At 37.5% G+C, this 18,731-nt stretch overlaps 2 protein-coding genes across 3 annotated transcripts in view; one reads left to right on the top strand and one right to left on the bottom strand.

Moving 5' to 3' along the window:
* Positions 1 to 1,482: 1,482 nt before the first annotated feature.
* On the bottom strand, positions 1,483 to 10,242 carry lactbl1a (lactamase, beta-like 1a). The gene is made up of 8 exons (XM_077618782.1): positions 10,049 to 10,242; positions 9,397 to 9,696; positions 9,166 to 9,307; positions 8,843 to 8,946; positions 7,678 to 7,835; positions 7,381 to 7,595; positions 6,220 to 6,325; positions 1,483 to 4,727 (listed from the first exon to the last, which is right to left on the bottom strand). The coding sequence occupies exons 3-8, from the start codon at positions 9,269 to 9,271 to the stop codon at positions 3,749 to 3,751; spliced, it is 1,668 nt and encodes a 555-aa protein (XP_077474908.1). The 5' UTR covers positions 9,272 to 9,307; positions 9,397 to 9,696; positions 10,049 to 10,242; the 3' UTR covers positions 1,483 to 3,748.
* Positions 10,243 to 10,280: 38 nt separating this feature from the next.
* The window catches only part of vps13d (vacuolar protein sorting 13 homolog D), a 44,198-nt gene continuing 35,747 nt past the window's right edge, over positions 10,281 to 18,731 (top strand). For both annotated transcript variants that reach the window (XM_077618672.1, XM_077618598.1), the window contains exons 1-13: positions 10,281 to 10,779; positions 11,475 to 11,638; positions 12,026 to 12,103; positions 12,733 to 12,923; positions 13,995 to 14,075; positions 14,338 to 14,454; positions 15,548 to 15,652; positions 15,970 to 16,140; positions 16,199 to 16,299; positions 16,364 to 16,532; positions 17,409 to 17,510; positions 17,595 to 17,787; positions 17,927 to 18,109. In XM_077618672.1, coding sequence (XP_077474798.1) covers positions 11,542 to 11,638; positions 12,026 to 12,103; positions 12,733 to 12,923; positions 13,995 to 14,075; positions 14,338 to 14,454; positions 15,548 to 15,652; positions 15,970 to 16,140; positions 16,199 to 16,299; positions 16,364 to 16,532; positions 17,409 to 17,510; positions 17,595 to 17,787; positions 17,927 to 18,109 — 1,588 coding nt within the window. In that variant the 5' untranslated portion in view covers positions 10,281 to 10,779; positions 11,475 to 11,541. The remainder of the gene's footprint in view (positions 10,780 to 11,474; positions 11,639 to 12,025; positions 12,104 to 12,732; positions 12,924 to 13,994; positions 14,076 to 14,337; positions 14,455 to 15,547; positions 15,653 to 15,969; positions 16,141 to 16,198; positions 16,300 to 16,363; positions 16,533 to 17,408; positions 17,511 to 17,594; positions 17,788 to 17,926; positions 18,110 to 18,731) is intronic.

The raw sequence follows: 18,731 nt of genomic DNA, 5'->3' as shown, positions 1-18,731 counted from the left end.
GTTTTTAAGAGGGGGGGGGTTAAGACTTTGAAATTGGGGGGGAAAGCGAAAAAAAAATTCAATGTGGGGAAAAAAATTGAATGTGAAAAAACGTTTTTGAAACTGAAAACAAAAGATCTGAAAGTGAAATTTTTGGGGGTGACTTAGTGTTTTTTTTTTTCTTCAAAATCAAAAACAAGCCTTGAGTTTCCTTTTTTCTATTTTTCAATACTTTTGGCCATGATTTAGCTCCATTAATGGCCAGTATAAAAATTGATTCCAAGAGTTGAGACTTTGTGTTAAACATAAAAACACATAATACCTTGGTTTAAAATTTAGGTTCAACTGAATACACGACAAACAAATATTATTTAATGTTCAAATTTATAAGCTTTATTTTTTAGTAAATAATTATTAACTTAGAATTTTATAGCTGCAATAAACTTTGAAAGTGCTGGGACTGGGACAAGTTTACTTTTGTGTTACATCACCATTTCTTTCTACAATATACATACAATAAGCATTTGGGAGGTAAGGACAATACTTTTCAACGCTATGTAGTCAGAATTATTTTCCATCCTTGCTTGATGTACAGTTTCAGCTTTCTAACAGTTGGCGTTCTTGTATTTTACCCTTTATGTTGCGCCACATATTTTCCGTGGGAGACAAGTGTGGGCTGCAGGAAAACCAGTCTAGTTGCATTACTGTTAGACTACGAAGTCAAGCTAATGTAAGGGGCAGAATGTACTTTTAAAGTTTCTCACTTTAACAAGCGGAGGCATCCATGAAAAAGACGTTTCTTGGATGGCAGCATATGTTTCTCCAAAACCTTTCAAAACTAATGCCACCTTCCAAGCTGGCATGTTACCCATGCATACCATTGGCACTAAACAAAGCCCCCACGTATGGACTTTTGAACAGAGCGCTGTTAACAACTCGGGTTGTTTGTGTCCTCTTTAGTCTGGAGGCAACCCAGTTTTCCATAAAGAACTTTAAATCTTTATTCGTCTGACCACAGAACTGTTTTCCACGTTGCCATAATTCGTTTTACATTATGATCCCATGCAGTGATTTCTCTAGATTCTCTAAAGGTTTTGCTCATATCATGGACCATAGCTGATGACATCTTTGCTTATTGAATAAACAACTGAGCAATTCCAGAACACCCCTTTTATACCTATTTATGAGACCCAACCTGTTCCAAAGTAGCCTGTTCACCTGCAGGATGTTCCAAACAAGTTTAACGAGCGTTCCTCAATTTACACAGTCGTTTTGGCCATCTGTCTCAGCTCTTTTGGAACTGGTCACAGCTATAAAATTGTAAGTTATAGCATTTATTTGCTTAAAAACAATCAACTTTTTAAGTTGGAACACTTAATTTGTCTTTGTAGTGTATTCAATGAAATGCCGTATTTTTTAAAATGGAAGTCGCACTTGAGTATGAGTTGCGTCAGCCAAAAAAAATACACGACGCACTTGAGTATAAGTAGCATATATGGGAGGGGAACCTTTTATTATATCACAAACCAAGAACAAATATATTTAATAGTAGTAAACTGGAGAACAATTGGCTAAATAGTCATTTGTTAACATAAGTTTTTCAGAAAACTATATCCTTTGAAAAAACATGCAAAAGTTGCAGCTGAGTGTAAATCGCAGACCCAGCCAAACTATGCAAAAAAGGACAACTTATAGTCCAAAAAAATATGGTATAGGTTGAACATGATTTGCAAGTGTTACCTCTACTTATGAATGCCTCTAAATACAAAATTTTCAGGTGACAAAACCCTTTGATCACCATATGACCGTCCCAAAATATGAAATCCCCCAAAACGTGAATACATTTCCTGTGTCCGTTATTTTATTTTAAAATTGTTGCGGTAGAATTGCGTCCTGTTTACTTCCCATTGGAGAATTCCAAAAGAACTCTCTTTTGACCCCCATTTGTCGTCACAGAGTTCTTTATTTTAAATTATTGGTGCAAATTAAATGAATAAGCTGGGCCCTGTTATCCATTGAAGAAAAACAAGATAGAATGGCATACGATTGGCTGTCATTGCTTGCAAGGCAACGACAGCCATAACGGCGTAATCCACCCACTAGCATCGCTATGCTTTTGAAGCAGAATGAAGCAATAAAAGCGACAACTCTTTGGTATGGCCTCTCTACTGAACGACAAGATGGAGAGACTTACTTCTTTGGCATTTTATTTAAGTTGTTTAGATGTGTGTTTATGTGCATGTGTTCATTTGGCTTCCTCCTTAAACTGCACTGTTCTCCTGGACGAATAGAAAATGTTTTTGCATGCTTGTTATTCATTTTTATACGTTAATAAATAATTGTCTTTCATTTTTGTGTTTCTCACATCTTTCATACAAAAAGACTGATTATTTTTAAAAGGTTTACTTGTTTTTTTTAGGTCCTTGCAACCAATTGCAGAATTTACATATAAAGTAATGCAATCCAAGTTACGAAAAATTAATTTTGTAAGTTGAGGCACGACCTCTGTTTTTATTCATACTACATCCCAACTTCGTTGGAGTTGTATATTTAATATGTAGTATTATGGATTGTAAATAATTGAGTATAAGTAATGACCTCTGTAGTGGAGTCACCAACATTATACAACAACACACTGCTGGTGAGGACGATGTTCTGCTACGTAGGTAAACTAGCAAAGCCATTATCTTACATATGAGATTTATATGACATGATTCATTTCATGTTTTGGCATAAATATTAATGGTAGCTTTTTCTAGCGAGTAGAAGCTAGCTTTTAATGCTGGTTAAGAAGACAATTCTACACCCAAAAAGTATATAAAATAGTTCTCATTTAATCGTCTAATCTCATTTTCCGAACCGCTTTATCCTCATTAGGGTCCGGTTTCCTCCCACATTCCAAAAACATCCATGGTCGGCTGTTTGGACACTAAATTGCCCTTAGGCATGGGTGTGAGTGTGCATGGTTGTCCGTCTGCTTGTGCCCTGCGATTGGTTGTCCACTGATACAGTGTGTTGTCCCCCGCCTCTGGCCCAAAGTCATCTGGGATAGGCTCCAGCACCCCCGTGACCCCAATGAGTATAAAGCGGTTCAGAAAATGAATGAATAAATGTCTATATGAGATTACATTTTGGGAAAAAAGGCATTGTTGAAATACCGGCAGAATGACTTGGTAGATTTAGAACTATTTTTAAAACATTCTTTAAAAAAAAATCACATTCCCAACAAAGTGTTATGTGATTTCCACATGTCTCAATTATAATTACATCTTTTTAAATTATTATTCACTTGTATTTTTCACATTATTTTTATGAATAAATAGATGATCAATTGATAACATGTTAACAACAAAATTAAGTCTGTTAGGGTTATCAGTAAATTAAACCAGACACTTTATGGCCCCAAAAACATTCAAGTTTTTTTTAATATCCATTTTGTCATGGTATTTAACAAAAAATAGATGCCCAATTCAGTTAAACTGTGAGGGGAGTCAATGAATGCTCATCTTTCGGTGCCAGACCCCCAATCCATTTTGACTGGGAGGGGCGAATGATCATATTAAATGAAAATTCATTCACTGCTCCTAGTCAGAATAGATTGGACATCTAGCCCCGCCAGTAGCAGCCAAAGAGTTAAATGAGTGTCTCATAAAAGGTTAACATTTAAAGTATGCGGCAAAAAAGTCCTCCAATTCTGGCATGACCTCTGTCCATTTCCATGATTGTTTAAAAAATATTTGTTCTACGATAACCTGATAGCTGCAATTTCCTATGTGGTAAAGTACGGTCTGCTAGCTATCCTCATGACTTTATAAGTATTAAGTCCTGGCGAATCAAAACCTGGTGAAACTCCTTGTTTGTTGAAGGGGTAAAAGTTAAAAAGCTGTCTGTCTTGGGTCTCCAAAGAGACATAGGCACTGTTGACCTTTGATCTGCAAGGATATGGACTTTTGAACACAACTCTAAACACTCTTTCCTGAAGGTACTGCAGTTGGATAGTTTGGTAATTGCTTAGGATTGTACTCTGCACCTGTGGCCCAAACTGTTGCATGACCAGACCCCCGTTCGACACCACTTTAATCTCATAGAAAGTCATGTTCCTATAAGTGAAAAAACCTATATACGGAGTGGGGTCGGGTGGTGGTTTGGGAATCAGTTCGGCATCTCTGAAAGCACTTTCCAATGCAGGGATGAGAACGTTGTAGACTTGCCTCACTATATCCTGGTCTGAAGGTCGGACCCCTGCCATGAGCACCACCATTCCTACTTTGAGATGTGGCACTAGTGACAGAGAGGCAGCATAGCCATCCAAGTCACCGTCTTTCCTCACCACGTCATAGCCAAGATGTTGGTTGATCTCCCACGGTGTGCCGGTGGAATTGGCGAAATAGCCAGTCTGGCATTGGAAAAGTGGGGTTAGCATAGTGTTGAGGGTGTCTTTTCTGAGCAACGTCCTACTTTCAGAGCCCAGCAAGGCCTTTACTAGCTTTGCCATGTCCGCCGTGGTGGAGAACATCTGACCGGCGGGTCGATACCAGCCTAAGTTGTAAAGGGGAGCCGGCTGACCGTTGCTGTAGACGCCCACTGCCATCTCCTTCTGAATGGCCAAAGTCATGTCAAAACCAGTGTTTTTCATGCTGAGCCGATGCAAAATATTACGGGTTATCCACTTTTCAAAGTCCATTCCTGTTATCTTCTCAGCGAGGATGTTGGCCAGTAAGGAAAAGGCGACGTTGCTGTAGTGGCATCTGTCGGTAAAAGGGCATTTAATACTGTCAACACAGATTTTTGAGCAAATTATTATTTTTGGTGAGTTAGAGAGGAAAAAATATATACGTAACGTTCAAGGATTGCAAACTTGCATATGTTTGAAATATGAAACAAAAAAGGCGATTCCATTTGTGATCGTGAGGTCAGAGGTCACAGAAGTCAGAAAAAAAATGTCGTTATGATTTAACTCAAATTTGCAGGTAGGTGATACGATGAGAAAAGAAAGAGTGAGGACATTTTGGAACATGAAGAAAGGAGGTGCCCATTCTACCAAATATGGTGCGGCTTTCAATTTAGCTATATAAGCAAGATAAAATATGAATGAATATGATGAGGCGGGCCGGCTGCTGAGTGGTTAGCGTGTCGGCCTCACAGTGGGGGACCTGGGCTCAAATTCAGGTCGGTTCACCTGTGTGGAGTTTGCATGTTCTCCCCGGCCTGTATGGATTTTCTCCGGGTACTCCAGTTGTCAGGAGCAGCTCGTTTGTCCCTCCTGGCTTGCCGTTAGGTTAGAGCAGCTGCGAGTGATTCATGATTACTTCCGGATGTGTGAATTTAAGCACCACGGAAGTGGTATTGAATCACTCGCAGCTGCTCTAACCTAACGGCAAGCCAGGAGGGACAAACGAGCTGCTCCTGACACAAGGTTCCTCCCACATTGCATGGTACACTCTAAATTGCCCCTAGGTCTGCGTGTGAGCATGAATGGTTGTTTGTTTCATTGTGCCCTGCGACTGGCTAGCCACCAATTTAGGGTGTCCCCTGCCCCTGGCCCGAAGTCAGCTGGGATAGGCTCCAGCACCCCCTGCGACCATCTCGTCTCATTTCATTTTCTGAACCGCTTTATCCTCATTAGGGTCGTGGGGGTGGTGGAGCCTATCCCAGCTGACACCAGAGGCGGGTGACATCCTGAATCGGTTGCCAGCCGATCGCAGGGCACAAGGAGACAAAGGACACCATGCACATTCATACCAAGGAGCAATTTAAAGTGTCCAATCAGCCTACCATTCATGTTTTTGGAATGTGGGAGGAAACCAGAGTCCCCAGAGGAAACCCACACAGTACCCACGGGTAGAACATGCAAACTCCATACAGGTGGACCGACCTGGATTTGAACCCAGGACCCCAGAGCTATGAGGCCGACGCACTAACCACTTGCCCCACTGGGACCCGCAACCACAGTGAGGATAATGCAGTTCAGAAAATGAGATGAGATGAGATGGATAAAATAACAAATTAATAAAATATAAATTAAAAAATAAAATTACTGAAATTAGAATGAATAATAACCCCCAGTAACACTTGTAAATTGTTTTTATTTATTTTGTTTCTGTTCAGTCGGAATGGACTAGACATCTCGCGGCGTAAATGTCAGCCTATGAGTTAGATGAGTGCCGTATAAAGGGTTAAATTAGAGTACATCTTTATTCACTCATGAAATTGAAAAAATAAAAGGAAAGACTGTATTACTTTGTTCCAGGATCTTCAACAAGGACATCATCTTGTAACAAATGAAGAGCTGCATTTGTGTCTTTATTCCAAAGAAGATTAGTTGACCTTAATCTTCGGGGCAATCCTGTAAAATGATAATTTATATGACTAAAAAAAACAGACTGTTTCTAAAAACACAACAGTATAAAAGTTGTTTGACTAATTTGCAGCCGTTAACGGCAACAAGACGTCAAATCCATTTTGATTGTTAAGGCTGCTACGGTTAATCAACTAATTGGCGATTTATTGATTTTCAGATTAATCAGCAACTAATTTATAGTAATAGTCAATCAATTGTTCAGATTTGAGAGACATTGTTGAGCTAAAAATAGTCCAAATCCTTTTATTTTGGCCCTCTTAATAGTAAATATTGCTTAATTTCTTTTTCTCTTATTTTTTTACTTTTGATGAGGAAAAAGGCAGTAAATGTTTTTATTTAAAAATATTGAAAGCTATAGTCTGTATATATTTCATATATTACATATATATCATTAAAATCAAAACACAAAGGAAGAAAACAAATTATATTAGTATTTATTTACTTTGAATTTTTTTTAAAAGTAATTTTCTTTTTAAATAACCCAAGTGAAAAGATTTTAAAAAATACGAAATATTCCTTGATTTCTGTTCTCGAATTGTTAGGACTTAACCGACATTGTTGACCTAAAAATGTTTGAAATCATCTTTAATGGGGGTCTTGATTGTAAATATTACCTGGTTCTTTCTTTTATTTTAATAAAATAAAAAATATATAAATATATTGTGTTTATTACAATTAAAATGTAAATAAATATTTAATTTAGTTAAAAATAGATATCTAAATAATAAAAATATTGAAAAACATTTTTTTTTAATCTTTTTCACATTTTTAAATGTTTCCTTTAAAACAATGATGCAGTTGCAAACAGTAGTTACATGATATTCATAGTCCAACTTATGTCAATGCATATATTTTTTTTATTCCAATTCACCTTTTACAGCTAAAATGTAAAGCCCTGGCTAATGTGACATATTTATACTTGATCTGATTAGACGACTAAAACACAAAAATTGCTGATTTGTCAAAACACATTTTTGTGGTGGCAAGATATCTGCAAATTGAACATCCACTGCCATTAATGGCAACGTGTTTCTTCTTACCAGAAAGATGGCTGGCCATTCTTCGTAAGGTAATAGCAGTCCTGTTGATGGGCCTGCCCGACAATAATTTTGACTCTCCTTCTCTACCCAGCGGATTCTTAATGGTAAAGTTCTTTATGTACATCTCTACTGGATCATCAAGTGAGTCCACCAAGCCATCTTCCCACAGCTTGTACAGCATCAGAGTGGGAAATATTTTGGATAGGCTTGCAATTCTGTGAAGGATTCAAGAAGCAGGACTTTGTGTACTCATTAGCAAACGGATTTCCACTACGATTTTGTTGAACGTGAGCTCACCTGTAAACTGTATATTCATTTGGTGCTGGAGATTTTGGGTCACTTATGTTCTTTTTGCCAAAATTACCATTCCACAGGATAGAGTCATTTAAAACCAAAATGGCAGATATTGCCGGAAGCTTGATGTGGTCAACATTGCTCCTGAGGAGTAAATCCACCTGGAAGGTAAAAGTTGGAAAAAAAGTAAGATAAGAATGATTACGGTACGAACTAAAATAAAAATTGACATTTTTACATGGGGGTACTCAGCACTGAGGGTCAGTAACTATTGTGGGTAACTAACTCTCTGTTGATTTTGGGGCATTTCTGGGTCACTTTCTTATAATATCGGTGCATTGCCCAGTCACTTCCTGTTAATTTAGGTACATTTCAGGGTTACTTTCTATTAATATTGGATCACTTCCCGTTGACCGATTTTGGGGTCACTTCCATTGAGGTTGAGGCAAATTCCTATCTGATTGATAGGTCTTTTACTGTTGATTTTGCTACATTTCGGAATCACTTTCTGTTGATGGTGGGCCATATCCAAACGACATCTTGTTAAAGGTCACTTCCTCTTGATTTTGCTACATTTCGGGGTCACTTCTTGTTAATATGGGGGGCATGACCAGATGACATCTTGTTGATAGGTCACTTCCTCTTGATTTTGGTACATTGAGGGGTCACTGACTGTTGTTTTGCGGCCTATCCATATTAGGTACTTTAATTGATAATGAGTCTTTTGCTATTGATTCTGGGGTATTTCAAGGATTAATCATTCACTCATTTTCTGTGCTGCTTATTCTCACAAGGGTCGCGGGTGGTGATGGAGCAGATGAACACCCTAAATTAGTGGCCAGCCAATCAAAGGGGAAAAGATGGACAATCATTCACGCTCACAATCACACCTAGGGGCAATTTAACTCACGCTAACCACTCAATAGCTTTAGGATTAAATAATGAAGCCAAAGATTTTTAATTGGGGGGGATGGCTGACAAAATACTGGCTGCCAGTTAAATCCATGCCATTAAATGGAACATTTTGGGAAAAAACTAATAACCATTTGGTCAAATACGAGAACATGCAAAAATTTGTAGCAGCATGTTGCAATGTGAATGATGTGAACAGGCATAGATGTCAATCTTGACAACAACTTAAGAAGAAATTTTAAACAAAAAACTTTACCTTCTCTAAAGCCACTCTTAGGGATGTAATGGGATGTTTGAGAGGCACAGGTTCAGGGTAACGTGGACACATCTCTTCAGTTTCTATTTCTGCCATACCAACAACTAGGGGGAAAAAAGGAAAAAATCTACTTTTAGTTTGCCTTTTTTTCCCCATCAGAAACTCATCCCCTAACACATTTTTTTTTCGCCCCCTCAGAAGTTTATAATCCTCTAACAGCTTTATGTAATCCAACTACAGCTCCTGCAAATGAGTAATTATATAATAAACAAGCAAAAAAACAAAAAAAAACATGGGTTCAATATTTCCATGCGACAAATTACCTGTCTTCAATTTTGGTATCTTGTATTGCCAAATAAAGCAGACGGTCATAATCACAGAAAGCAGGAAGAAGACAACCATGCCCAACATGGTCCATTTTACCTTCATTTTGTTAAAATTTGATGTGGCAAATTACAAGACAATCTATGGGGAAATGAAATATTAGTTACAAACTCAGATAATTTCATTAAGTAAGATGTTCAACTTTTATTATTAGAAAAGATCAAACTTACCAGAGGATGGAAAGCAGGCTTAATTGGTGATCATCTTACACTTTGTGATTGATATGTTTTTATACCTCAGAAAGAAAGAAAAAAAATCTTCTATAGGTTCCTTGAGGGGGAATCCTGAAAACCTGGAGGAAGTACCGTAAATACTTTGTACACAACCTCCTCCTCCATGGACTTAATCTTGATCCCTTAATGGTCATTGCAACTCTACAGTGACATCATAATCTGCAAGGAAACCACCTTGTACCCAAATCCGATGATGTCCCTGGACGACTCGTGACCAAGAAGAAGTTAGTGCTCCATCTGGACAAGTAGAGAATCAAAAAGTGCCAATTGTCACCTTTAGCCCTTTGTAAGAGAATCTTTTTTCTTAATTTCATAGTTTTTAAAGGATTCATTGCCATTAATAACATGTTTAATTTATTTAAAATGTGAAGACTGTCTTGTCTTTCATTGTCACTGACGGCACTAGGAGTCCAATTCATTTTGACTGGATGGGACGAATTATTTGTTCCTTCACCCCTCCCAGTCAAAATAAATTGGACGTCTAAAGGCGGTAAAGGGGTAAATAAATGGTAAAGACATTTTCTGGCAACACCCCCATCTGCTGGATCGTTTACCAAATGCAAGTCAATTGGTAAAAAGGAAACCAAACCCTTGATATACTTTTTACGTCATCCTTTCAAACCGGCGTCCTCATATAAAATCTCCGTTGAACTAACAATTCAATTGACGGCAATCGAAAGAAGAGTTCAATAATTTTCGCTTGTAATGGAAGAATCACAAAAGAAAACGATAGATGTCAACAATCTGACATAAGGAATAACAAACGCCATAAAACCACAGAAGAAGAAGTCAGAAGAGCAAGCCGTCAAAGATTTGTTTTGATCACGTGACAGGAAGTATAAGTTACAAGTCCAATGGTTATAACATCGTGCGACACAAATCTAAAATGGTCTGAAAGATATTTTTTCGATCTGAATTAACTTTGTTTTCCATGAAAACTGATTACTTTAGAGTATTTTGTCTTCTAATTCTCTACTCAAATGTGTGGCTTATTTGAACGGTGACATCTAATGTCTAGCTAGTTTTAGCTTATTAGTTAGCTGTGGAGTGTGGACTACAACCTTGCCCTTTCGGAGCCACCTTGGTTTTGGAGTTGCCTGCTATCTCCGTTTGTTTGGTTTGTCTGTTTTTGTTTTATGCAGTTCTAATTTAACTCTTGTTTAGAGTTATTTTAAAAACGATATCCGTCACTAGATCTGCCTTGTGTGCAAGTGACAGGACTTTCAGCACCAGTGGCATTCTGCAAACAAAGATACTAGGTATCATAATCATGAAAACAACGAAAGACTGATCAATGGAAAGCAACACATTTCTCTGGCGGTGAGTTTGTGACATTGTTTTTGATGCACTTCAATGCAAGCATAAGCTGAGTGTATTTATGTTTTTATTTCACATTTTATTAACATTGTATTTAATTCCTAGATGTACATGATTAATCATGTAGTATACATCATTAGACCTGGTGTCCACATGTGTAGCCATCACATTTATGGCATGTGGGCCAAATTTGATGTTTTTGAGTTATGTTGGCCACAATTCTAGGCCAAATGTTAACAGTGAATATTGTTGATAATGTGAGCGCAATGACCCAAAATGTGATGTTCACATATGGTACGCCTGGTCTGTAGGAGGTTTAAAAAATTTGCATACTCCAAATAGTCACTTGCCTTATAAATGGATTACACATCCAGATATGAAGCATCAGAAAAGTGATTCACTCTCTGTCCTGGCACTGCATAAATCTGAACTTTGAGGCCTTTACTTTAGTGTGAACTTAGCTCTGCAATAGTTAGTTAGCAGTGAACCTTTTATAGGGCAAGGATAGTTATAAAAAAAACTCAGACCTGGCATCAAAACACAATGTGATGGTATGTGGACATCACCTTGTTCTTTTTTTTCCTTGTACCATTTAGAACACTTCTAAAGGGTTAATCGTGGAAACCAAAATGTCAAATAAATGGACATTATTGTATTTTAAAGTTCTATCATGTATATTTTTCTTGTATGTTTGTCAGACACCTCCATGAGAGCTGTCCTTTTGTCTACCCCCATTTTGAGAGGAGGCACCCCTGAACCAACAGGATGTTGGAAGGCCTTGTTGCGTGGGTTCTAAACACTTACTTGGGAAAATATGTCAGCAACTTAAACACAGATCAGCTCTCCATCGCACTCCTCAAGGGTAATTATATAAAAACATTGATGCACCAGATTAGGCAACCATAACATGTAAAACCAGGTCCCTACGTATATATTCATGGTACAATTGAAATGGGCTCTTATTTCAGTTCCTTTGAATTTATTCAATTTTTCTGACCTGATTATTCTCACTAGGGTGGCAGCAGGGTGCTGGAGCCTATTCCATCAATAGGTTGCCAGCCAATCGCAGGTCTCAAAGAGATGAGTGAATATGACATTTATTAAATGTTAGAGTATTGACACATGGAAGACTGGTTATCACCACCTCACAGTTCATGTCTATTTTTTTTTTAATTCCAATATACATACATTAATATGCATTGCATCTGCTATGCTGCTAATGCATATAATACTTTTTCTTACTCTTCAGGTGCAGTTGAACTAGAGAACTTACCTCTGAGGAAAGATGCCCTCAAAGAGTTTGACTTGCCCTTTGAGGTCAAAACAGGTGAGATTTTGTTTTGACCAAATGATTCCCAAGTAAAAATTAAACTCTTTTAATGCCAATGACGATGCTAGACGTCCAATTAGTGGCTGAAGAAATTTGTACAATGCCCGCGTGCTAACTGAGATGAAGACAATCATTGCTCTGCACTTCATTTTATGTATGTATCATAATCTCCCTGTCCTGAAACTGGGCCCCAAGAGGCCAGGATATCGGTAAGGCCGCAAGGTCAGCACCCCTTAACTTCCAATCATTTGTATTCATTCACTCATTTTTTGAGGTGCTTATCCTCACGAGGATCACAGGGGTGCTGGTGTCTATCCAAACCCAAAATGAGCAGTAGGTGAGATACATGAATTGGTTGCCAGGCAATTGCAGAGTTATATTGATATTATTATTTTTCTTGTACCTATGGATTCCCCCAAATACACTTTTATGTATTTTAATTAAATATACATTCAGGAACCAAGTGTTTAAGGCATTGTCGTCTGAAATTACTTTTACAGGCCCCATTAGCTGGTGGTTTTTTACATAATGTGGGACATGGCATGACCTCAAGGCCAGGAATAGGAATCAATGAAATATAGTAGGAAATGTTAAAACAGGCTCTTTAAATGATCTTTTGTTCCTAGGCTTCATTGGAAAAATCACACTCCAGATCCCGTTTTATCGGCCTCACAGTGACCCATGGGTCATCTCCATGTCCCAGCTTCACCTCATTATTGGACCTGCTATTCCCCAGGAGTATGATGATGAGAAGGAAAAAGAGGAGCAGAGGGAGCGCAAAAAATGCCTCCTTAAAACTCTGGAAGACAAATTCAAAGTAGGTTGACAGCTGTACTTGTGTAAACAAACCAAAACAAAACTAATGTGGCATTGCTTCCGTTACTCAATTGCTATCCTTAGATAGTGAGCAGTCTTTAACTAATTCTCTACCATCCCAGGTGTGTTGATATAGTATTCACAGAATATATGTTGTGGTCATTAGTAAAAGAAGAAAATATCTTAGGTATAATAAAAACTTACTTTGAACGCAATAGACAACCATCCCATTTTGACTGAAAGGGGTGAATGCACGATCGCTCATTCGCCCCTCCCATTCAAAATAGATTGGACGTCTGTTGCCGTCAAAGGTAGAAAGTTAGTTAATAGTCACTTACAACCTTCCCACTGCATGGCCGTCAATGTTAGATTTCACTCGGTCAGTGTGCACTGCCAGCCTAGGAATTAGAATAGTTTTTACAGAATATGGGCTGTGGTATTTAAAAAAATAAATAAATAAATAAATAAATAAAAATAAAAATAATAATAATAAAAAAATATATATATATATAATAGAGGCAACTTTTTTTAATGAATCAAAATGCTGTTTTACTAATATTGTTTAATTTTTTTTAACGCATCAAATATTTATAAATCTAACACTTGAGTTTTTATACATTAAAAAATGACAAATTCATGGTTTTCCTAATTTTGCTGTTTTCTTTGTCTTGTATTTTGCCATTTTTTTATTTATGGGGTATTTTGTAATCCTAATTTTTCAAGTATTGTTTACATGCCTTGATTGGGATGTCATTGAAATATTTCGTTGAGATTGACGTCAATGGAAGCCACTTACTTCAAATGAAAATTTAGTTGTGTAAACATTTCTGTCCATAGTTTTGTTTTTGTGTGGTAAAAAGCATGCATTCAGTTTTATTTTAATATTTTTTTAATCTATAATTTATATGCCCTGCGATTGGCTGGCCACTGATTCAGGGTGTCCCCTGCCTACTGGCCGAAGTCAGTTGGGATAGGCTCAGGCACCCCTGCGAGCGACCTTTGTGCGGATACGCGGTTCAGAAAATGAAGGAAGGAATGAATGAATGCTAATTTTTTTCTGATTTTCCTTCAGAGTGAATGTGAACAAAAAGGAGAGTCCTACTGGTACACTGTTACTGCCTCAGTGGTAACAAGGATTGTGGAAAACATTGAGGTAATTCGACCTGGGGTTTTCCAAATGTATTTTTCATTTGCTGCATGAAACTTGAATGTTTAATGAGTAATTGCATAAATATTAAAATACAAACAACATTGACTCAGTAATTCTTCTAATATTGATATTAGTAGTACCACTGAAGTACTTCAAATATTGTCTTTTTTGGCGGGTGGGTGGCTTTCACTGTTGCCTCTGTACAAATGATGTAGATTTTACAGATTTCAAATGGTCTAACTAATTTTTGCATCCATTTGGTTAGCTGAACATCCAGGATGTGCACTTGAGATTTGAAGATGACACCTGCAAACCAGAGAAGCCCTTCTCCTTTGGTGTATGCGTCAATAATATTTCTGCTCAGAATCCTTCCAAAGCTACGGTAAGTAGTGTAGCACTCCACCAGTCGCTGTTATAGAACATGATGAAAAATTAAAGTACAGAAGTTTCTGCATCGTAAATTGTATTTATTTCCCAATTTTGAAATGGCTGTGTTCATCACCTTATATCATTTTCATTAACTGTTTATTTTATTTAGGCACCATATATTTTTCTTGTACAACCGGCCCAACGGCTGAGTGGTTAGTGCGTCGGCCTCACAGTGGGGGACCTGTGTTCAAATCCAGGTCGGTCCACCTGTGTGGAGTTTGCATGTTCTCCCTGGACCTGCGTGGGTTCTCTCCGGGCCATGCATGGTAGGCTGATTGGAAAGTCTAAATTGCCCCTAGGTATGAGTGTGAGCGTGAATGGTTGTTTATCTCCTTGTGCCTTGCGATTGGTTGGCCACGAATTCAGGGTGTCCACCCACCTCTGGCCCGAAGTCAGCTGAGATAGGCTCCAGCAACCCCCGCAACCCTAGTGAGGATAAAACGGTTCAGAAAATGAGATGATATGTTTTTGTTGTTTTGTGATTTTATCACAGCCCTGGTTGGCTGGTATGGTGAGCTCACATTCATAATAACTTATTACAATAGACTGTACTGATGTTAATATTACGGTGAAACATAATTTACTGTCATTTGCCAATGTATACCATCATTTTGCCCAGTATTGTTATTGTAGATATAAATTTCATCCAACATATTGATTGCTACAGTCGCTAAATCTTGATCTTATCAGTAAAATATTGTGGTATCTGTATCATGTATGTATAGACTGCTAGGTAAAAGTAAAATATTTTTCTTTGTGCGTACTTTTTATATATATATATATATATATATATATATATATATATATATATATATATATATATATATATATAAAAAGTACGCACAAAGAAAAAAAAAAAATATATATATATATATATATATATATACATATACATATTTGTAACTTACATGAAAATGACTACCTCTAGCATATGTTGAGAAGTATCGTCTTGGTAGCTCAGGATTTCTGGACTACTGTGTCTCAACTCAACACACTGTATTTGGTTCACAAAAGGTTTGAAGATACTTTGTTTTTCCTTTCCGTAGGCCTCGAATCCCTTTCGACAAAAGCAGCTAGAGATTGAAGATTTCAGAATCTACTGGGATACAGAATGTGAAATGCTAGCAAAACTGCCTGTTAATCAAATCCAGGTCAGAATTTACTAGTTAATAGTAGACTGTTGTGTGCGTGCGTGCGCGTGTGCGCGTGTGTATGTATATATATGTATGTGTGTGTGTGTATCTGTGTGTGTTTGTGTATATATTAATATATATAGACTATACTGTTGTTTAATTAATTTGATAAAATCAGACATGTAAGGGCATTATTTTGTAGCTAAAATTGTGAAAACACTTTTTACCAACAGCTAGACAAACCCTAAAATCAATATATTACTTTTTTTCTATTCCTTCTGGTACAATTCCAAGAAAAAAATGTTATATAATTTTTCCATTTTGTGAACATGCAGGAAGCAATGACCCAATGTATGAAGACATGGGCGCACCAATATATATTTGAACCAGTGTCTGCCTCTGTATTGCTAAGAAGAAATGCTTCCAAGGAGCCTCTAAGATTTCGACACACACCACGGATTCAAGGCCACGTTCAGCTAGAAACCATGTCATTGCACTTGTCTCAGGTCTGTATCATTATGCTACCTAGTTGTATGGATTGTTTTTTCAAACAAGTTCTTTCAGGTCCAATACCAACAAATCATGGCATTTCTCAAAGAACTATACCGTCGGGAAAGGGAAATACTTTACCGAAAATGGAGGCCAAACTGTATCGTCTCTGGAAAGTAAGACAGTACTGAGGCTAAATTGTATTTTCTAATCTGTTGACATCTTTACATTTTTTCTTAGCTGCAGACAATGGTGGCTGTTTGCCATTGAGGCAAATCTGAGTGAGATCAGGGAACAGCGGCATCGAAGAAATTGGAGCTTTGCCCTACAGAGGGCCCGAGATGTTCAAACTTACACGAGCCTATACTTCAGAAAACTTAAAGGAGTCCCACTAAGCCCCCAAGAAGAGGTACTGTGCTGTAGTGGTTAGATTTCTAAAATGTAAAGGAACGAATAATCCTTGGGCGTCAAAGTCATTTCGCCTTTGCTATGGGCCACATCATAGCTATGGTTTCTTTGGGTGGCTATTGTGTTTGACAATTAAGGCTGCCGCGATTTAGTAACAAATAGACCACTAATTGATGATTAAATTAATTGACAATTATTTTGATAGTCAACGTGTCTTTAAGAGACATGCTGAAAATATCCAAAATAGTCTCTGAGTTTCGAAATGGCAATTATTTTCTAACTTTCGTATTTTTTTAAATTTACTTAAAAAATAGGGGGTAAAACAACAATAAATATTATTTAAATATACTTTTTCCTTATGTATTGTTCATGTTCATTGTTATTTTATATTTAACTAAACTTTAAACGTTGAACTAACTTCATATCCTTTGTTGTTCTGCGGCCTTTGTGATTGTATTATCTAACTTGTAACTATGCCTGTCTTGTATCTGCATTCTCACCCTTTTGCTACTGTCACAAGGAAATTTCCCGAATATGGGATGAATAAAGTAATCCAATCCAATCCAACCCAAACTAACATTGACGGCCGTAGACATCCAATCCGTTTGAAGTGGGAGAGCTTGCAATGTTCATTTGGTGCCTGCTCCCCAGTTCAAATGAATTGGACGTCGACTAGTGCCAAACTCGTTAAATTTCACACTTGAAGAATGTAAGATATGTATTAATTGGGAACTTGGTTTATAGACATAAGAGCAAATATTATTGATACTGATGCTCACCTTATTTTATTTTTTTATATTGTTTATATCTACTGCTGCTGCTATTAATTTTTAAAATGTTTTAAATTCATTTTTACATTTTACCCTTTGTCAATAAGAGAGAGATTGAGCGAGTAGAAGAGGAGCAAACCATAGAAGAGCTACAGATTCTACGAGAAATTGTCCATGATTGGTTCCGAAAACAGGAAGATATTGTTGAGGTGATAACTCACAAAAATTCCCAGATTATACAATATACGTATTTAAAAATTAAAACTAACTAAGTAACTATTTCTTTCATGCAGAATGTCCGAGAGACCAGTAATGAGCCCCAGCCCTGTTCACCCACTACATCCATCCCTAAGAGTGGGAGCTCTGGTATGATCCAGTACCTACAGTCATGGTTTCCGGGCTGGGGCGGCTGGTATGGCGATTCTATGGACCCAGACAAAAACCCTGACGGGCTTCTACCAAGCCCGTCCTCGTGGGATATTCTGGGTGAGCTACATTAACATTTAGGGTGGCCATCTGAATCATTTGAGGTTTTTCATAGAAAACTGATGAGAATACTGGCCTGTCGAACAGATTGGAAACACATAGCTATTCTTTGTGTTGTTGGCTTTATTTCCCACCACAGCAGAAACAGATGACTTTTTTGATCCACTGGAGGATTCCCACACTCTCAACACATTTACCAGGCGAGATTACTTGTTTGCTCGCCTGGAGTTTTCACTGGAGAAAGGTGGAGTTACTCTTTTTCATCAGGATACTAAAGACAAGCTACCACATGAGAGTGGCGTCATCCAGCTAGAGGTTTCTGGTAAGAGTAACATTTTGAATGTAATTGAGGATGAACAACATATTGATGAAGTGTTTATTTATTCATTTATCTTCAAGCAATCACATACACACAATTGAAACTTGTGCCCTTAATTCCCACCGGTGCCCCAAAAGAAAAGAAAAAAATATTAATGTATTAAAATGAATAATAATTGACCAAAAACATGTTCTGTGTGCAGTAGTACAATACAGTAAAGAGGAAGTTAATGTTAGCCCACGAACACATGCACATAAACACACATCTAAACAACTTCAAATTATGAATTCAAAACAATTTAGTACTAGATAGAACTCCAAAGGACTAACAGTCTCTCAATCTTGTTGTTCAGTACGGAGAGGCCGTGCCAAAGAGTCGTCGGTTTTAATGCTTCCTTCTGGTTCAATAGCGTATCGAGGCTAGTAGGTGGGTTGGGTGGGTTGCGTTCAGCCGTATTGCCTCGTAATATCAGTCAACCACTCGCCACTCTCTTATCTTCTGTTTTTCGGTGAATAAGAGGGCCTGCTTATTCATTTAATTCGCACCAATAATTTTAAATAAAGAATTTCATGACGACAAACGGCTGTCAAAAGAGAGTTGTTGTTGTGGGAGACTCCAAGTGGAA

The sequence above is a fragment of the Stigmatopora argus genome, chromosome 1 (genome assembly GCF_051989625.1).
Source record: "Stigmatopora argus isolate UIUO_Sarg chromosome 1, RoL_Sarg_1.0, whole genome shotgun sequence".
In the NCBI taxonomy this organism is placed as follows: domain Eukaryota; kingdom Metazoa; phylum Chordata; class Actinopteri; order Syngnathiformes; family Syngnathidae; genus Stigmatopora; species Stigmatopora argus.
The sequence above is the reverse complement of the archived record's forward strand: the minus strand, read 5'-3'. Positions and strand labels throughout refer to the sequence as shown.

Bases quoted from the DNA above. Each gene is read 5' to 3' on its own strand.
- lactbl1a (XM_077618782.1), bottom strand. From the start codon at position 9,271: ATGAAGGTAAAATGGACCATGTTGGGCATGGTTGTCTTCTTCCTGCTT. The intron at 8,947-9,165 runs GTAATTTGTCGC...TTTTCCCCCTAG, and splicing joins GATACCAAAATTGAAGACAG to TTGTTGGTATGGCAGAAATA. The intron at 4,728-6,219 runs GTAATACAGTCT...TTTTACCGACAG, and splicing joins GTTGAAGATCCTGGAACAAA to ATGCCACTACAGCAACGTCG.